General features: G+C 46.8%; 1 protein-coding gene, 1 long non-coding RNA gene, 1 other non-coding gene and 1 pseudogene across 5 annotated transcripts; 2 read left to right on the top strand and 2 right to left on the bottom strand.

Moving 5' to 3' along the window:
* Window positions 1–1,731: 1,731 nt before the first annotated feature.
* Window positions 1,732–1,871, bottom strand: LOC118154145 (U4 spliceosomal RNA). Its single transcript, XR_004744042.1, has one exon. It is a non-coding gene; the product is annotated as a U4 spliceosomal RNA (small nuclear RNA).
* A 2,002-nt stretch (window positions 1,872–3,873) lies between these two features.
* On the top strand, window positions 3,874–4,054 carry LOC118154104 (U2 spliceosomal RNA; annotated as a pseudogene).
* A 5,194-nt stretch (window positions 4,055–9,248) lies between these two features.
* Window positions 9,249–17,721, bottom strand: COPRS (coordinator of PRMT5 and differentiation stimulator). Of its 3 annotated transcripts, XM_008997129.4 has the most exons (5): window positions 17,155–17,358; window positions 16,776–16,915; window positions 14,929–14,995; window positions 10,357–10,575; window positions 9,249–9,574 (listed from the first exon to the last, which is right to left on the bottom strand). In XM_008997129.4, the coding sequence occupies exons 2-5, from the start codon at window positions 16,803–16,805 to the stop codon at window positions 9,405–9,407; spliced, it is 486 nt and encodes a 161-aa protein (XP_008995377.1). In that variant the 5' UTR covers window positions 16,806–16,915; window positions 17,155–17,358; the 3' UTR covers window positions 9,249–9,404. The 3 variants fall into 3 exon arrangements, with proteins under 3 accessions (XP_008995377.1, XP_008995376.1, XP_035156764.1); XM_008997128.4 differs by lacking the exons at window positions 16,776–16,915; window positions 17,155–17,358 and adding an exon at window positions 17,506–17,721; XM_035300873.3 differs by lacking the exon at window positions 16,776–16,915 and having other exon boundaries at window positions 17,155–17,444.
* On the top strand, window positions 17,553–18,555 carry LOC118153805 (uncharacterized). Its single transcript, XR_004743392.3, has 3 exons — window positions 17,553–17,701; window positions 17,876–17,967; window positions 18,443–18,555. It is a non-coding gene; the product is annotated as an uncharacterized LOC118153805 (long non-coding RNA).
* The last annotated feature ends 1,910 nt before the right edge of the window (window positions 18,556–20,465 follow it).

Genomic DNA, 20,465 nt, shown 5'->3' with positions numbered 1-20,465 from the left:
TTTCTTTCTTGATAAACGATATCATTTGAAAGAAAAGTTAGAATAAAAGTTACTCTTTTGTTCCTCCTAACAGGCCCCTAGTACCTATATTTCTCAACCGCCTCTGGCGACCTTTGACCTTCTCCCCATTCCTTCCCTTTCTCTCCCATCACTGTCTCTTCTCAGGCTGACATTCTGAGAGGAGCTGGCCAGAAGTCACCATTGCCCCAGTCAAGAGAAGAAATGGGCCTGGCACAGTGGTTCACTCCCGTAATCCCAACATCCGAGGCAGGTGGACCACCTGATGTCAGGAGTGTGAGACCAGCTTGGCCAACATGGTGAAACCCTGTCTCTACTAAAAATACAAAAAATTAGCCGGGCATGGTGGCAAACACTTGTAATTCCACCTACTCGGGAGGTGGGATTACAGTAAGTAATTTACTGAGAATCACTTGAACCCCGGAGGTGGAGGTTGCAGTGAGCACTTCGGGTCACTACACTCCAGCCTGGGTGACAGAGCAAGACTCTGTCTCAAAAAACAAAGAGAAGAAATGATGACAAAGGCAGCAGCTCAGGTGGCCATACACATCCCCGTGTTTCAGCCCACAATATCCCTGTCCCTACTCCCAACCATGACACATGTGAGCACTTCCTTATTTCTACATCCCAAAATACCCCTTTTAGCCTTCATCTTACTTGGCATCTATCGAAGATGGCCACTCCCACTTCCTTAAAAATCCTACTCTTATTAGATTTGGCTTGAAAGTCACCTCCACCCACCTGGTCTTCCTCCTCTGCTGCCACAGCCTGCCTTTGTGGCCAGATCCTTCCACCTACCCATTCACTGCCATTGCTCCCCAAGTTTCTGTCCTCAGCCCCCTTCTCTCACTGCGTGCACTCACTGAACACCCTCAACCTCTCACAATATTGTAACGCCTACTGAGACCTCAACAATTCCCAAATTCGCACCGCCAGCATCCCTCTGTCTCTCCGACTCTATACACATATATGCAACTGCCTGTTGACTGTTTAGCCTGGAAAACAAAAAGCCAGGGAGAGGATAAAATGGATAATTTTCAGTATTTGAAAGAGTGTCAGGACCACAGAGCAGACAGGCCCAAATGGGTAGATTTCAGCTCAGCACACTAAAGACTTTTGTTTTTTGAGATGGAGTCTTGCTCTGTCACCTAGGCTGGAGTGCAGTGGCGCAATCTCTGCCTCCTGGGTTCAAGCGATTCTCGTGTCTCAGCCTTCCAAGTACCTGGGATTACAGGTGCACATCACCATGCCCAACTAATTTTTGTATTTTTAGTAGAGATGGGGTTTTGCCATGTTGGCCAGGTTGTTCCTGAACTCCTGACCTCAGGTGATCCATCTGCCTCGGCCTCCCAAAGTGCTGGGATTACAGGCATGAGCCACCACACCCAGCCTCCACTGAAGACTTTTCTAACAAACAGCACTAGCCAACAACAAGGGGGCTCCTTCTGAGGCAGTGAGATCCCTGTGACTAGAAGTAGGCATGGCGGATTTCTGCAGATGGCACAAGGCCAAACTAAACGTCTATGTTTTCCCCCATTCTCAGACTGAAACTTCTCAGCTCAGTAGGGATTCAGGTAATTGAAAGATTTTTTTTTAATTGAGTACCTAAAATTACAATTCTTCAATATAGGACACTGGTTAGAAATCATTGTGATATTTCCTTTTTATTCGATTTTTTTAAACAATCATGATTTATTCATCTTTTTTTTTCAGTCTCTGTAGAAACTGTCAAAAATTGCCAATGCCACCTATATTTCAAGTCGTCAAGACAGGGTATTGGGAAAATTTTCAATTAGCAATAATCGCTCCTCGGATAAATCTCATTGGCTACGATACTGCCACTGCGCAAAGCTGTTTATTTATCAAATACTTTGTTTTTTGGGGTTTTTGTTTTGTTTTGAGATGGGTCTCATTCTGTCACCCAGGCTGGAGTTCAGTGGCACAACCACGGGTCACTGCAACCTCTGCCTCCTGGGCTCAAGCAATCCTCCCACCTCAGCCTCCCAAGTAGCTGGGACTACAGGCATGTGCCACCATGTCCAGCTGATTTTTTTTTTTTTTTTTTTTGTATTTTTGGTAGAGATAGGGTTTCGCCATGTTGCCCAGGCTAGTCTCAAACTCCCAGGCTCAGGAGATCCACCTGCCCCGGTCTCCCAAAATGCTGGGATTACAGGCGTGAGCCACCAAACCCGGCCATACTTTGCATTACAAAGTCATTTGTCTTATACATACACTCTAGTTTTTACAGAACAAAGTCTATTTGGTCACTGATTGAAGGCTTTCAGATTAAAGCACAGTTGCAAACACACCAACTGCCTCTGGACATTTTTCTCCATTCTATTCCCAAACACTGTTTTTAAAGATAGGAAGGTAACAGATAAGGAATTCTAATTAAATCCAAATTCGATTTAACATTTTGAGACAAAGTTTTGCTCTTCTTGCCCAGACTGGAGTGCAATGGTGCAATCTCAGCTCACCACAACCTCCGCCTCCCAGGTTCAAGCAATTCCCCTGCCTCAGCCTCCCAAATAGCTGGGAGAAGAGGATGTGCCACCACGTCCAGTTAATTTTATATTTTTAGGAGAGATGGAGTTTCTCTGGGTTGGTCAGGGTCAGGCTGGTCTCAAATTCCCAACCTCAGGTGATCTGTCCACCTCAGCCTCTCAAAGTGCTGAGATTACAGTCATGAGCCACCACCCTAGGCCAACACAAAGACTTTTTAAAGGTTCTTCAAATATCTTGTTCTTTTTTTGTGAGACAGAGTCTCACTCTGTCGACAGGCTGGAGTGCAGTGGTGCAATCTTGGCTCACTGCAACCTCTGTTTCCCGGGTTCAAGCGATTCTCCTGCTTCAGCCTCCCAAGTAGCTGGGACTACAGGTATGAGCCACCACACCCAGCTAATTTTTGTGTTTTTAGTAGAGACAGGATTTCACCATGTTGGCCAGGATGATCTTGATCTCCTGACCACGTGATCAACCCTCCTTGGCCTCCCAAAGTGCTGGGATTACAGGTATGAGCCACTGCACCCGGCCCCTTTTTTCATCACCAGCCTGGGATGTTATCAGGCAACCCTGAATACAGTCAAGGCAAATACTGCACCATTACTGAAGGAAAATGAATTTGTGGCAATATTTACTGAACATTTTCATGCTGGGCCCCATGCTATGAAACACCAATGTTGAGTAAGTCATAGTCCTGTCCTCAAAGAGCTCTTGGCCTAAAGAGGAAGCAGACCCATGAGCCAATGATCACAGGAGAGTAAGATAACCATTGTGATGTCTGTCAGCGAGAACAGGGAAATCTAGACAGAGGACACTTACAAATAAGGTCTTGGCTGGGCGTGGTGGCTCATTCCTGTAATCCCAGCACCTTGGGAAGTCGAGGCGGGCAGATCACCTGAAGTCAGGAGTTCCAGACCAGCCTGACCAACATAGAGAAACCCCATCTCTACTAAAAATACAAAAATTAGCCAGACATGGTGGTGAGGGCCTATAATCCCAGCTACTTGGGAGGCTGAGGCAGGAGAATCGCTGGAACCCAGGAGGCGGAGGTTGCAGTGAGCCAAGATCCCACCACTGCACTCCAGCCTGGGCAACAAGAGCGAAAGTCCATCTCAAAAAAAAAAAATTCAAAAATGAGCCAGGTGTGGTGGCACATGCCTGTAACCCTAACTACTTAGGAGGCCAAGGCAGGATAATGGCTTGAACCCGGGAGGCAGAGGTTGCAGTGAGCCACCAAGATAATATCATTGCACTCCAGCCTAGGAGACAGAGCAAGACCCTGTCTCAGACAACAAAAAAAAGAATAAGGTCTTGTTTAAATACCTAAACACAGAGAGGTGAGGACTACACATTACTGCTTCTCGGCCTTTTGGCTAAGATCAAGTGTAGTATCTGTTCTTATCAGTTTAATATCTAATATCTCTATCCGAGGACAATATACTAAATGGATTTTTGGAGCAGGGAGATGGAATTGCAGTACTTCTAGGAATGGTGCAACCCCTCAGGGGACAAAAAAAAAAAAAGACTACATATTGGGTGCAGTGTACACTGCTCAGTGATGGGGGCACCAGAATCTCAGAAATCACCACTAAAGATCTATGTAACCAAAAACCACCTGTCCCCCAAAAATTATTGAAATTTTTAAAAATAATACCTAATTGCAAAATCTTTTTTTGTTGTTTTTTTTTGAGATGGAGTCTCGCCCTGTCACTCAGGCTTAAATGCAATGGTGCTATCTCAACTCACTGCAACCTCCGCCTTCTGGGTTCAAACAATTCTCCTGCCTCGGCCTTTTGAGTAGTAGGATGGCAGGTGCGCGCCACCACACACACCTATTTTTTTCGTGTATTTTTAGTAGAGACGGGATTTCACCATGTTGGCCAGGCTGGTCTCGAACTCCTGACCTCATGATCTGCCCAGCTCGGCCTCTCAAAGTGCTGGAATTATAGGCGTGAGCCACTGTACTCGACTTGCAAAATTTTAAGATAACAAAAAGGTAAAAGCAAAATTGTCACAATTTCATCATCAAATCGTTTCCACCCATCCATCATAGCTTCTAACCTTTATACGTATACATGCAATTAATTCATATATGCAATATTATGAGAATAGTTTGAGAGTCACCTTTTCACGTCTTATATCATTAGTATTTTTCCATTTCACTACTTTTTTTTCTTACTCCCACCTCATCCCCTTCAGATAACCAATACTCTACCTTTTTCTCTTCATTGAATCACCCAATGGTAGGGCACCAGAACAATATTCAAATTAGAACAATTGGGCGAGGTGTGGTGGCTCATGCCTGTAATCCCAGCAATTTGGAAGGCTGAGGTGAGCAGATTGATTCAGGTAAGGAGTTCAAGACCATCTTGGGCAATATAGTGAAACCCTGTCCCTACTAAAAATACAAAAAAAAAAAAATAGCTGGGCACGGTGGCATGCACCGGTAGTCCCAACTACTCAGGAGGCTGAGGCAGGAGGATTGCTTGAACCCAGAAGGTGGAGGTTGCAGTGAGCCAAGATGGTGCCACTGCACTCGAGTCTGGGTGACAGAGTGAGACTCTATCTAAAAAAAAAAAAAAAAAAAAAAAAAAACAATTGGTTAGTTCCTCTCCTCTTTTCTTGTTCTCCTAACACTCAACTTTCAACCATAAAAACCATTAATGTCTTTCTTTTTTTTTAAAGACGGGGTTTCTCCATGTTAGTCAGGCTGGTCTCTAACTCCCGACCTAAGGTGATTCACTTGCCTCGGCCTCCCAAAGTGCTGGGATTACAGGTGTGAGCCACCACGTCCAGCCTTAATGTCCTTTTTAAGAAAATATTTTGGCGACTCATGCCTGTAATCCCAGCACTTTGGGAGGCCAAGGCAGGCGAATCACTCGAGGTCAGGAGTTTGAGACCAGCCTGGCCAATGTGGCAAAACCCCATCTCCACTAAAATTACAAAAATTAACCAGGCGTGGTGATACACACCTGTAATTCCAGCTACTCAGGAGTCTGAGGCAGAAGAATAGCTTCAACCCAGGAGGCAGAGGCAGTAGTGAGCCAAGATCTCACCACTGCACTCCAGCCTGGGTGACAGAACAAGACTACGTCTTCAAAAAAAAAAAAATCCTACCTTCTTACTCCAGTAAACCCTATTTCCCTCCTACCCACCCCGACAGAAACTACCAGAAGGAGGTACAGCAAAGATTAACTTTTAAAAAGCAAAACAGGCCAGGCATGGTGGCTCATGCCTGCAATCCCAGCACTTTGGGAGGCCAAGACGGGAGGATCACGAGGTCAGGAGTTTGAGACCAGCCTGACCAACAGGGTGAAACCCTGTCTCTAGTAAAAATACAAAAATTAGCCAGGCGTAGTGGTACACGCCTGTAATCCCAGCTACTAGAGAAGCTGAGGCAGAAGAATTGCTTGAGCCTGGGAGGCGGAGGCTGTAGTGAGCCAAGATCGAACCACTGCACTCCAGCCTGGGCAATAAGAGCGAAACTTCGTCTCAAAAAAAGTAAATAAAGGCCGGGCGCAGTGGCTCATGCCTGTAATCCCAGCACTTTGGGAGGCCGAGGCGGGTGGATCACGAGGTCAAGAGATCGAGATCATCCTGGTCAACATGGTGAAACCCCGTCTCTACTAAAAATACAAAAAATTAGCTGGGCACGGTGGCGCGTGCCTGTAATCCCAGCTCCTCAGGAGGCTGAGGCAGGAGAATTGCCTGAACCCAGGAGGTGGAGGTTGCGGTGAGCCGAGATTGTGCCATTGCACTCCAGCCTGGGTAACAAGAGCGAAACTCCATCTCAAAAAAAAAAGTAAATAAAAAATAAAAAGCAAAACAGAGTCCTAAATTCACAACTCTTCCACAGATCACAGCAGTTAACACTGTGTGAATTTTATTTGCTTAGCTACTCATGCACATATGCTTTTCATTCTATTTTTTTCTTTCCCTCCCGCCCACCTATATATATAATACCCCAACTCACAACTTCCACCTTTACTCACAGTTTCAGCCGTCTCATAGCTCCTGCTCACACGTGGACCAACACTACCTTTCAACATGACCTTTCCATTTCAGCAGTTCTGCCATCCTCCTCAAGCCCCTAATATCTCCTGGCTCCATTTCTCAAGTTTACCTTTTCATGCCAGACATACTCATGGTCTCATCATCTATGACCTTGAGAGGAGGAGGAAAGGGGGGTATGGTGATATGATCTACCACTGCCCTTTTAGCAAAGACAGTGGAAGGGACATTTTTTCCTCCCTAGGACAGCTTTGGCCATGACTCCCCTCACCGCCAAAGCCACTGCCTTCCCTCACAAGGTTCTGCCTTGTTCATACCCCTTGCAGGACCTTTGAAAAACAGTTTAAGGAGGCTGGGTGCAGTGGCTCATGCCTGTAATCCCAGCACTTTTGGAGGCCCAGGTGGGTGGATCACGAGGTCAGGAGTTCTAGACCAGCCTGACCAACATGGTGAAACCCCATCTCTACTAAAAATACAAATTAGCCAGGTGTGGCAGCAGGTGCCTGTAATCCCAGTTACTTGGGAGGCTGAGGCAGGAGAATCGCTTGAACCTGGGAGGTGGAAGTTGCAGTGAGCTGAGATTGCACCTTTGCACTCCAGCCTGGGCAACAGAGTGAGACTCTATCACAAAAAAAAAGAAAAGAAAGAAAAACAGTTTAAATAGTTAAATGCTCAATTAACTGCTATGGGGTATACTAAAAATTTCTTATCTGAAAGCTTTTCTTGAGTCAGCTTCAATAAGGAGGCAGGAAGATATGAAACAATTCCTGAGCCTGTGAGACACAAAGGTGACTTACTCTAGTGTATCCTAGACCTGCCAGGGCGTGGCCCAGACCATGCTGCTATCTTCGCACATATGCAGGGTCAAGAACGGACCTTGAGTCACATGTGCATCTAGGTCCTATTTCTGCTGCTCACTGTGTGATTTTTTTTGAGACAGTCTTGCCTTGTTGCCCCTGCTGGAGTGCAGTGGCATGATCTCGGGTTCAAGCAATTCTTCTGCCTCAGCCTCTTAAATAGCTGGGACTACAGGCACGTGCCACCACATCCGGCTAATTTTTGGTAGTTTTAGTAGAGACAAGGTTTCACTATGTAGCCAGGATGGTCTCAATCTCCTGACCTCAGGTGATCCACCTGCCTCAGCCTCCCAATGTGCTGGGATTACAGGTGTGAGCCACCATGCCCGGCCTGGTCAAAACATTTTGAGTCTTCATTCCCATCTCTAAAATGAGGTAAATTTTTAAGAGGAACTGCAAGTAAGTAATTGTGAAACCCCATCTCCACTAAAAATACAAAAGTTAGCTGGGAGTAGTGGCACACTACGTTTAGTCCCAGCTATTGGGGAGGGTGAGGCAGGAGAATTGCTTAAACCCGGGAGGCGGAGGTTGCAGTCAGCAAAGATCTCACCACTGCACTCCAGCCTGGGTGACAAAGCGAGACTTCATCTCAAAAAAAAAAAAAAAGATTAAATGAAAAACTGAGTTTCATGTCAACTAAGGATTATGCAACCACTGGTTTAACTAATTTCCCATTTAGTTTATCGGCCTAGGGAGCCTGTTAACTAAGTATATGTTCCATTTTCTATGAACAGGAAAATAAACCAGCTACAAAAATCACCAATGTCTCCTAGATTCCCATCCTTGATCAACAGTGCTAGATCTACAGAAGCAAAACTAAATTTTTTTCTTTCACAGAGTTGTTTAAGGCATCCAAACGTTTGAATTCTTAAAATGTCATTCAGGGCATACCTGTAATCCCAGCACTTTGGAAGGCTGAGACCATCCTGGCTAACATGGTGAAACCCCATCTCTACTAAAAATACAAAAAATGAGCCAGGCATGGTGGCACGAGCCTGTAGTTTCAGCTACTTGGGAGGCTTAGGCAAGAGAATCCCTTGAACTGAGGAGGCAAAGGTTGCAGTGAGCCCAGATCACACCACTGCACTCCAGCCTGGGCAAGATTGAGACTCCATCTCCAAAAAAAAAAAAATGTCATTCAGGGACTTTAAGTGAAGGAGTGAAGGCCGGGTAAGGTGGCTCACACCTGTAAATCCCAGCATTTCAGGATGCCAAGGCAGTTGGATCACCTGAGGTCAGGAGTTCGAGACCAACACAGCCAACATGACAAAACCCAGTCTCCACTAAATATACAAAAATTAGATGGGCATGGTGGTGGGCACCTGTAATCCCAGCTACTCAGGAGGCAAGGCAGAATTGCTTGAACCTGGGAGGCAGAGGGTGCAGTGAGCCAACACTGCACCACTACTCCAGCCTGGGCAACAGAGCAAGACAGAAGGGAGGAAGAAAGAAAGGGAGGGATGGAGGGACTACTCAGAAGTATCTAATTAAAAGGGAAAAAAGCAGGCCAGGCTCAGCAGCTCACACCTGGCCAACATGGTGAAACCCTGTCTCTACTGAAAATACAAAAGATTACCAGGGGATGGTGGCGCATACCTATAGTCCCAGCTACTCAGGAGGCTAAGGTACAAGAATTGCTTAAACCTAGGAAGTAGAGGTGGCAAGTGAGCCAAGATTGCGCTACTGCACTCCAGCCTGGGCAACAACAGTGAGACTGTCTCCATAAATAAATAAATGGGAAAAATGCAGACGAAGCATACTGGTTTTTTTTTTTTTAACATTTATTTACAAAGAACACAACTCCTCTGACACAAACACACACACATTCCAAGGAGGAGCCCATTAAGAACAGCAACAGACTGAGGAGAACAATGGGGCCTTATTGAACACTGGTCTGTGTACCCCAGACTAGGGATCACCGTGAACATTTTCTCAGATACAGCTTTTCACCTCCAAGACAGGAAAAGAGATCCTGACACGGAGGCCCACCCATCTACAAGGCAGAAAGCTCCACACTCAATCTTCAGCATCGTCAAACTGTCCTGTTTCAAAGACCATCTTGGAATAATGGGGTATCAATGGAGGCGGATGGTGCCAGCTGGGGTCATAGATCATGTCTCCTCGTGGCGCACAGCACACCCAAGGTTTGAGCTCTTGAGAAATGCTCTCCTGGATGTCATCAGCATCTGCAGGCAGTTTTAAAAGACAGATTAAGGGAAGGAAGGTAAAAACGGACAGCCAAAACGTTGGACTTATTTTGTTTAAAAACACAGAATCCTCCTTTCCTGAAGAATTGTAAATGTGTTCATTCTGAACAGCTGAGAAGCTGTGCTTCTCAGACAAGGGTTCTTAGCAGTGGAGAGGAAGCAAACTGGATAACACAGCACTTCTATCTGCAGCTGCTCAAGTCATAGCAGAGATTTTTGGAGAGAGTAATAGTTCTGAAGTTAAAACAGCAATAAATGGCCGGGCACGGTAGCTCATGCCTGTGATCCCAGCACTTTGGGAGGCTGAGGCGGGCGATCACAAGGCCAGGAGATTGAGACCATCCTGGCTAACATGGTGAAATCCCGTCTCTACTAAAAATACAAAAAATTAGCCGGGTGTGGTGGCACACACCTGTAGTCCCAGCTACTTGGGAGGTTGAAGCAGGAGAATCACTTGAACCTGGGATGCAGAGGTTGCAGTGACCCGAGATCATGCCACTGCATTCCAGCCTGGGCAACAGAACAAGACACCATCTCAAAAAAAAAAAAAACAGCGATACATCACAGAGTCAAAGGCAAAATTTGCATATATGTTTGTTTTCAATAAAAAAGAGAAGATGTCACAGAAATTGCAGACCTGTAACAGATACCAGCCTAAGCTCATAGATGTGGACCGCTGTTCCAAACTGTCTGCCTTCAGGGCTAGTCTGATAGGTGTATCTGAGAAGACCAGTTCAGGACCCCAGAGACTCCACACCTACCATATGGATTCCCTTGATCTGCTTTCAACTCCAAGTCCCAGTCCTCATGAAAAAGACCACCAGGCTGTTCCTTGGGTGGACAATTTGTTCCTCCTGACAGCTCCCAGGTATTCAGTTCTCCATCAGAGTCCTCCTCATCCACAGCAAAGCCTTCCTCTTCAGAATGGGTACCCTCACCCTGGGCAGGACTGTCATTAGGGACGCTCTGTGCTCTGCAGGCTAAGAAATCAAAGAGAAGATAGCCTTAGTGCCAAACCAAAGAGGACCTGCTGTGTGCTCAGTAAATTTCTGGCAAACTTACTAAGAAGGTAGTAAGCAAGTGTATAGAGTGTTCTTTAGTCACATGAGCACCTTTTGTTTGTTTGTTTGTTTTAATTCTTTAGAATGCAACAGGAATGAGCACTTCTTAAAAAATGCTGTTCTGGGCTGGGCACGGTGGCTCATGCCTGTGATACCAGCACTCTGGGAGCCAAGGCAGGCAAATTACCTGAGGTCAGGAGTTTGAGACCAGACTGGCCAACACAGTAAAACGCCATCTCTACTAATGATACAAAAACTAGCTGGGCATGGTGGCAGAAGCCTGTAACCCTAGCTACTTGGGAAGCTGAGGCAGGAGAATCGCTTGAACCCAGGAGGCAAAGGTTGCAGTGAGCCAAGATCGTGCCACTGCACTCCAGCCTGGTAACAGACCGAGACTCTGTCCCCGCCCCCGAAAAAAAAATGCTGTTCCGTGTATGTTTTTAGAAGAGCTGATAATTTATTTTCAATAAGATGTTTTGTCTTATATAAGGCCAGTAATTGTCAAGTCCTTTAATTTACAAAGAAAGCCAGGGACAGTTTATGTTTTCAGGTGGTTTGCATGTCATTGGGGCAAAGGGCCTCTAATAAATAACACACTTTCAAAATACAAGCTTGAATTGAGCTTTTGCTCTTTTATTCTTCCCTTCTGCCTCAAAGAGCATGTTAAAGGTGAGCACAAGGACAAAGGGGAGCAGGGGCACTGCAGACAGAAGACCAGAGCCTGTCTAGTCACAATGGCAGTACCTAGTGGCTCCTTCTGACATCGGGGAGGCCAGAAGGTACATTTTCAAAAGACCTCATAAAAATGGAAGAAAGACTGGGAAAAGATAATGGATTTCCAAGCACTTAGTGCTATGGTGATGCCAGGTCCCAGGAGACAAGACATTCAGCCTAAAAACAGCCATGCTCTGAATACTGAAACAACAGTAACTGTGATAAGCGATAAAGTGATAATTCAGAGCAAGGGGTCTAGAGACAGACTGTCTGGTTTCAAATTCCTGTTTTGTCAATTACTAAACATGTGACTGGGCCAGGTGCAGTGGCTCACACCTGTAAACCCAGCACTTTGGGAGGCCGAGGTGGGTGGATTGCTTGAGCTCAAGGAGTTCAAGACCAGCCTGAACAACACGGCAAAACCCTGTCTCTACAAAAAATTCCAAAAACGTAGCTGGGTGCGGTGGCACACACCTGTAATCTCAGCCACTCAGGAGGCTGAAGTGGGACGATCACTTAGCCTGGGAGGCAGAGGCTGCAGTGAGCCAAGATCGTGCCATTGTACTCCAGCCTGGACAACAGTGAGATCCCTGTCTCAAAAAAAAAAAGTGTGACTGAGCTGAAATTTACTTAACTAGTTCCATAACATAAATATAGAATTACCATATGACCCAGCAATCCCAGTCCTAAACATATACCCAAAGGAACTGAAAACAGGTGTTCAAATAAAACAAGGATGCTCACAGCAGCAGTATTTACAATCACCAAAAAGTAACCACAACACAAATGTCCATTAATGGATGAACGGATAAACAAAATGCGGTATATCCAAACCATGGAATGATTCAGCCATAAAAAGGAATGCAGTGCTGACAATGTACCTTGAAAATATACAAAGTGAAAGAAGCCAGACACAAAAGGCCACATTTGGTTATGATTCCATTTATAGGCAACTCACATTTGCCTATCCAGAATAGATAAATCCACAGAGACAGAAAGCAAATTAGTGGTTGCCAGGAGCTCAGGGAAGGAAGAAAGGGAGAATGACTACTTGGTGAGCACAGGGTTTCCTCTTAGGGTGACGAAGATTCTGGAACTAGACAGTGGTGATGGTTGCACAACACTGCCATTGTGCTAAAAGGCCACTGAATTATATGCTGTAAAATGGTTAAATGGTAAATATATGCTATGTATCTTTTACCATGATTTTTTTTTTTTTGACACTCAGTCTTGCTCTGTCACCCAGGCTGGAGTGCAATGGTGCGATCTCCGCTCACTGCAATCTCCGCCTCCCGGGTTCAAGTGATTACCCTGCCTCAGCCTCCCAAGTAGCTGGAACTACAGGTGCCTGCCACCATGCCCAGCTAATTTTTTATATTTCAGTAGAGACAGGGTTTCACCATGTTGGCCAGGATGGTCTCGATCTTTGACCTCGTAACTTGGCCTTCCTAAGTGCTGGGGTTACAGGTATAAGCCACCATTCCTGGTTGTTGTAAGAGTTGCTTTAAAAGAAAAAAAAGGCCAGGCGCAGTGGCTCACACCTGTAATCACAGCACTTTGGAAGGCCGAGGCGGGCGGATCACCTGAGGTCAGGATTTTGAGAGCAGCCTGGCCAACATGGTGAAACTCCCTCTCCACTAAAAATACAAAAATCTCTTAGCCAGGCGCTGTGGTACACACCTATAATCACAGCTACTCGGGAGGCTGAGGCACGAGAATCACTTGAACCCAAGAGACAGAGGTTGTGAGCCAAGATCACACCACTGAACACCACTGCACTCCAGTTTGGGCGACAGAGTAAGACTCCATCTCAAAAAAAAAAGGAAAAAAGGGGGGGTTGCCGGGTGTTCACGCTTGTAATCCTAACACTTTGGGAGGCTGAGACAGAAGGATCATGCGAAGCCAGGAGTTTGAAACCAGCCTTGCCAACATGATGAAACCCCATTTCTACTAAAAATACAAAAATTAGCCGGGCATGGTGGCACATGCCTGTAATCCCAGCTACTTAGTAGGCTGAGGTAGGAGAATGGAGGTGAAGGTTGCATGCAGTGAGTCGAGATCGCACCATTGCACTCCAGCCTGGGCAACAAGAGCAAAACTCCGTCCAAAAAAAAAACAAAGAAAAGAAAGAACACCAGGCACGGTGGCTCACACCTGTAATCCTAGCACTTTGGGAGGCTGAGGCGGGCACATCACCTGAGGTCAGGAGTTCAAGACCAGCCTGACCAATATGGTGAAACCCCGTCTTAAAAAAAAAGAAAAGAAAAGAAAGGAAGAAAGAAAAAAGCCAGGGAGGGGACTAGGCATGGTGGCTCATGCCTGTAATCTCACACTTTGGGAGGCCCAGGTGGGCAGATAACAAGATTAGGAGTTTGAGACCAGCCTGGCCAAGACGGTGAAACCCCATCTCTCTCTACTAAAAACACAAAAATTAGCCTGGCATGGTGATGCGAGCCTGCAGTCCCAGCTACTCGGGAGGCTGAAGCAGGAGAATCACTTGAACCCAGGAGGTGGAGGTTGCAGTGAGTCAAGATCATGCCACTGCACTCCAGCCTGGGTAACAGACAGGCTCTCTCTAAAAAAAAGGAGAGAAAGAGACACTGAGAACTGTGCCTGGCACATAGTGAGTCCTGTATAAGCATTATTTCCCATGACTATATTATGTGCTTGATCTAGACCAGCACTATCTGCAATGAGGGAAGTATTCTATAAGCTGTGCTGTCCAGCAGGCCAGTGCTAGCAACACGTGGCTACTGAGCACCAGAAATGTTGATAGCGCAAACAAGGAAGTGAATTTCTCATTTTATTAAGTTATAATTATCATAGCATCAGTGGCTAATGGCTATTCTATTAGATAGTATCGCTCTAGATACTTTCACCCAAACCTCATAATGACCCCAATGAGGCACGTATTAGCCCTATTTTAAAGATGGGAAAGGCTAAGTGAGTTATCTAAGGCCATAAAAATCAAGCCCATGACTCTCTGACCCAGCAGGGAAACCAAAAACAATTTGCCTGGCTCCAAAGCCTATAAAGTAATCTCCCCGTTTATTCAGTTTTGCTTTCCATGGTTTCAATTATCCATGGTAAGGTACAAGTAAGATACTTTGAGAGAGGACACGTTCACCTAACTTGTATTACAGCATGTTGGCATAACTGTTCCACATTCTCATTGTTATTAACCACATATGCATACTTTATAAGTTAAACTTCATCAGAGATAGTATATACAGGGAAATAAAGCAGTTTCAGGCATCCACTGGGGGGGTTCTTAGAATGTACCCCCAAGGAAAAAGGGGAAATTGGTGTACTATTTTCACCATTTCAAGCTGTTTCTCTTGGTAGAAGGATGCGTTTGAACATAAGGAAAGTCCAGGACTTCCCTTAAGGAAGCGCCAAGTAAGGCTTCCAAAGGAGGGTACTGTTCAACACTGGGCAGAAAAGGCCACTAAGCAGCAGAGAAGACGGGCTAAAAGAGGAGGTAAATGAGACAGAGGACTATCCCTCTCCTCACGTCCTTGGTCTCCCCAACTTCCACTGTCTCTGCCATCTACTTGCCTAGTCGATCCATAGCCTTCTCAGTCTCTCTCTCCCGACTGGAGTAGTCAACTGTAGCAAAGTCAGCCTGCAGGAAGAAGAAATGATTACCAAGGACTTGGGTATCTGGGAGATGCCCAGTATTCAGCTATTGTCTTTCAACTTCACCCACTCTTCCATACTCCCCTTGGTGATGCGGGGCTGGGACTCTGCCACCCACTTTTCTGCTTTGCCCTGTTAAACTGGGCAAGGCTGGAGGGAGAGGGGCCTTGTTCCTTTCTAGTCATGTAGGCATCACCTCAGGACACTTCACTGTGGTGGCAGGGATGCCTTCCTATAGCAGCCACAGAATCCGGTACACAGTTCTGAGAACTCTTGCAGAGCCAGCCTCAACACTGAGCCTTTTCTTTAAAGGTCTGGGTCCCAGGACCCTCCTCCAAGCTCAGAGACCCCTACACCAGCTGGGGCAGTGCCTCCTCCTTAAAGGTTGGAATTTCAGCTCTGCAGAGCCTTTACTCTAAGCTTTTAAATTTTAATCAACTTCATCTCTTTGTTCCTTCAGCCACAGGGTTGGTAGCTGTTCCCGGCAGTTGCCACCTCCATTTCCATGTTTTACCTTTTCAGTTACTTAATAACTTTATAGCAACTCTATCAAATTGTTTCCTCACTGACACATTGAGGTGGGGAAGCTTTAGTTCCTCTGCAATGCTGAGCACTGAAGGCAATATTTCTAATCTAACTGAAGACCTTCCCACACAGCCAACCAAATGCTTCTCTGCTCCCATCACTCAGTTCTTGGAACCCTATGACCTCCAAGACCTCTTTCTAAAGAAAAACAAAATATTTCCACCTGTATAAAAAGACCTGATTCTGGCTGGGGGCAGTGGCTCACACCTGTAATCCCAGCACATTGGGAGGCCAAGGTGGGTGGATCACAAGGTCATAAGATCGAGACCATCCTGGCCAACATGGTGGTGAAATCCCATCTCTACTAAAATTAAAAAAATTAGCCAGGGGGGGTGGTGCACGCCTGTAGTCCCAGCTACTCAGAAGGCTGAAGCAGGGGAATCAGTTGAACCCTGGAGGTGGAGGTTGCAGTGAGCCCAGATCATGCCATTGCACTCCAGCCTGGCAACAGAGACTCCGTTTCAAAAAAAAGAGACCTGATTTTGATCACAGCCCTGCCACCCATTCAGAGTGTGGCCTTGAACACATCACTTCAATTACCATGCCTAAGTTTGCTTCTCCAGAAATTGGGGATGACTGTTGTAACCCTGCAGGGGGCTGATGAGGTACCATTTATGAAAAATGGAATGTAGCAAGAGTGTAACATTTCTTGAATTTAAATTCACCTTTTCTGCTACATCTGAACTGCACTTGGCACCTGCTCCAATCAGAATTCATTATGTAGTCATGTCTGTGTTTAATCATTCAATTCCACCCCCTGTAGTCAGTGACAACCGCTGGTCATTGCAGCCCAAGGAGAAGTCAGACCTCTCACCTAAATCACTGCCACGGCCTTCTAACCATCTTCTCATCCAGTCATCTGGCCCAGCGTTACAAAATTAATCATTACTCTGCTCAAAACCTTCAACAGCCCTCCACTGAGGGAGCACAGAATTAGCCATGGCATTCACACGTCCCCTCCTCCCCCACTCCCATCAACCTGTTGAACATAGTGCTCTGCATGCTCTGGGACCCAACTCCAAGCCATGTGCCCTGCACTTTTTCATCTCCACGCCTCTGCAAACACCACCAGCCTCTCACCTTTATCCCTTCCTGCTGTGCCCTGACAAAATTAGTCCCATTCTGTTCTGCACTCCAAAGTAATTTGCTTTATAAGTGTCGCTGCATTTTTCATATCTTACTTTGGCTGAGTACCATCTTTGAGGCATCATTCATCCAGTCAGTATGTCTATCTCCTGTGCCAGGCACTATGCTAGGCTGGACAAACAGCCCTAACAGAGGGTTCCTACTGTCCAGCGGCTCACCATCAGTCGGGAACTGACTGTAAACAAGGACAGGTGATGACTGTAATAACGGTCTCGGGAAAACCGTGAGCTGTCTAACGTACATGAAAACAAGTTTCTGGAAACCCTGCGTCAAACAGGGCCTTTTTGGTTTCAGTAAGGAGAAGGGAGAGCGCGCACGTGACATCATCTGGGGCTCAGGGTTAGCGGACATTCCCACCAACGGACAGAGGTCCACAGGTCCGTCAACTCAAGTCCCTCTCCTCACCGCCCTCACCTGGCCCTCGCCCAGGCTCCTGGCAGCGGGCCCCGGCTCTCGGTCACCAGCGTCCCCTTCCATTTACTAAATCTGCAGCGGAGCCCGGCGGGGGGACAGCCCTCCCTCCCGACCCAGCGCGCCCACCCACGGCCTCTGAGTTCCCAGTCCCGCAACACCGCGGCCCCTAGGCCTGGCCGTTTTCAGCTCGAGCGCGAGCCCAAACGGCGCTCGGTGTCGCGGGGCGGCCCGAGGTCGGCCTGAGGCGCTTCCCCCGCCCGGCGGCCCCCGCCCAGCCCGGCCCGTGAGCCCCGCGACCCCCAGCCCCAGGCTGCGGCTGGCTGTAGCGCCCAGCCCCCACGCGATGCTCACCTCCGGGCTGGGGGTCGCCTCCCGCGCGCTCTGCAGCGGCGAGCCCTGAGACGGCTCCGCGGCCCCCTGCGCCTGGGCCCCGGCGGCCTGAGGGTCCATGCCGGCTGCCCACGGGTCGGCGCCCTGGACGCCGTGGCCCACGTGACGCACCGGCCCGGCTACCGCCCTGAGGATCCGCCGTAGAGGGGCCAATCAGGTTGGGGGGGGGTCCCGGCTGAGGAGGCGGGGCGCAGGGGGAGGGTCAAGAGGAAACGGGGGCGGGGCGGCGCAGGAGGCGGGGCGCGCGGCCTCACAGAGCCCTCCCCTCCCTCTCCCGCGCGAAATGTGAAACAATCTCCCGGACTGATTTTGGTAACACCTCCCCGTGCAGATCCTAAGGCTGGACGACTAGCTGGGAGCGAAACGCCAAGCGTGTCCTACGCGGCCCCTCGGGGTGTGCTCCAGCTTTAAAACCTCGTGTGGGTAAGACACATCAGCAACCTAGTGACCTCTGCCTTGAGCTAATGTCGTCTTCGAAGTTAATCCATTAGAAACCACGATAGATGATTAAAACACAAACTACAATGTGCGGTGGACACAGAATACAGGCCACGACGCTTCTCATAACCCTAACATTCGGGGCTCCTGTATTTTGACGCTCAACGCCTGATACTCGACAACCTCATTATTTTCCTTTTTGCCTCGAAAGGTGGCTTCTGGGGATAGGCAGGGCCTGAGCTAGGAACAACCCAAATGGAAAGACAGCCTTCCCTGCCTTTCCCACAGTACCTAACCTCAAACAAATCAGCTTAAAGTGTGCCCATTCCATCAACACATGAGAGACCCTCTTCCTTCATCCCCTCAAAGACTATTGTTTGTACAGTACAAACGGCATCTGTAAAAATTTAGCATAAAACTGACACACAATGTTCAATTTTATGTTTTTTTCTCTATGCAGATGTTCCTACACAGGAGTCAGTGTCCCCAAGGCGAACTGCCTCTAGGTCATTAATGTCCAGTAGAACCTTCTTTAATGGTGGAAATAAAAGTTATACTATCTGTGCTGTCCAATATGGTAACCATATACCTGCTGAGCACTTGAAATGTGACCAGTGTGAATGATAAACTGAGTAATTGTAATAAATTGCTACATGTGCATAGGAGCTACTCTTTCTAACAGTGCAACTCTAGGTTTACCAGCTAGATGCATTGTCATAACCTGCAATAGTTAGAATCAGATATAGGGATGTGATGACACCAGGTGGCCACCTTTATAGCCTTGTGTTAAGGAGACTACCACTATCCTCTTTGCTCCCTACTCTGTACAACACATATCTCTCTTGTAAATAAAGTTCCAAATAAGATTTAGAATGTGAAACTTCCAAAGACTTAATTAAGGGAGAGGAAAAAGAGGATTTTTTTTCTTATTTTAAAACAAATGACAAGAAAACAGTACAAAAGTTCAAAATACAAATGTTCCAAAATAGACTCTAATATTCAAAGAAATTTAATATATAATAAAGATAGGCTGGGCACGTCGGTTCACACCTGTAATCCCAGCACTTTGGGAGGCCGAGGCAGGTGAATCACAAGGTCAGGAGTTCAAGACCAGCCTGGCCAACATGGTGAAGCTCCATTGTCTACTAAAAATACAAAAAAATTAGCCAGGCATGGTAGCGCGTGCCTGTAATCTCAGCTACTTGGGAGGCTGAGGCAGAGAACTGGTTGAACCCAGGAGATGGAGGTTGCAGTAAGTTGAGATGGCGCCCCTGCATGCCAGCCTGGGCGACAGGGTGAGACTCTTGTCTCCATAAATAAATAAATAAACACACAAATAAAATAATTTACCTTTATTTTGTGTGTTTATTTATTTATTTGTAATGTAATGTTAACATTACAAATCAGCAGAGAGAAAAATAACCAGCCAAACGGTGTTGGAAAAATTAATTGCTTGGCGAAAAAGACAGTTGTTATCAGCACCAGAAAGAACTTTCAAGCATTTTAAAAACAGATATCACAGGTGCACGCGCACACACATATGCACATAAGCGCTCACACTCACACACACACACAAATACCCCAGGGCATCAAAAATTGCCACAAAAGGCACCTGTAATCCCAGCTACTTGGGAAGCTGAGGGAGGGAGAAGTACTTGAACCCAGAAAGCAGAGGTTGCAGTGAGATGCACTCCACTGGATCCACTGCATTCCAGCCTAGCCCACAGGGCGAGACTCCGTCTCAAAAACAAAAAAATTACCACAAAAAAAAAGCTGGGAGTAAAATTATTTGCACTGCTGGGCGTGGTGGCTCACACCTGTAATCCAAGCACTTTGGAGGCCAAGGCGGGTGGATCACCTGAGGTCGGGAGTTCAAGACCAGCCTGACCAACATGGTAAAACCCCGTCTTTAAAAAAAAAAAAAAGGTAAAATTATTTGCAACAAATGAAAAACAAGACATTCATATACTTAATATATTTCTAAAAACTCTGGGTCAGTGCAGTAGCTCTTGCCTGTAATCCCAGCACTTTGGGAGGCCAACGCGGGTAGATCACAAGGTCAGGTGTTCGAGACCAGCCTGGCCAACATGACGAAACCCTGTCTCTACTAAAAATACAAAAAATTAGACAGGCGTGGTGATAGGCACCTGTAATCCCAGCTACTCGGGAGGCTGAGGCAGGAGAATCAATTGAATCCAGCAGGTGGAGGTTGTTGCAGTGAGCCGCTGCACGCAGCATGGGCAACAGTCTCCAAAACTCTGGCCAGGCACAATGGCTCATGCCTGTAATACCAGCACTTTGAGAGGCTGATGTAGGATTGCCTGAGTCCAGCAGTTTAAGAGACCAGCCCTGGCAATTTAGCAAGACCCAACTCTACAAAAAAATGTAAAATTAACTAGGTATGATGGTGTGCACCTGTAGTCCCAGCTACTCAGGAGGCTGAGGCAGAAGGATCACCTGAGCCTAGAAGTTAAGGCTTTAGT

Source organism: Callithrix jacchus, chromosome 5 (assembly GCF_049354715.1).
Source record: "Callithrix jacchus isolate 240 chromosome 5, calJac240_pri, whole genome shotgun sequence".
Classification (NCBI taxonomy): domain Eukaryota; kingdom Metazoa; phylum Chordata; class Mammalia; order Primates; family Cebidae; genus Callithrix; species Callithrix jacchus.
The sequence above is the reverse complement of the archived record's forward strand: the minus strand, read 5'-3'. Positions and strand labels throughout refer to the sequence as shown.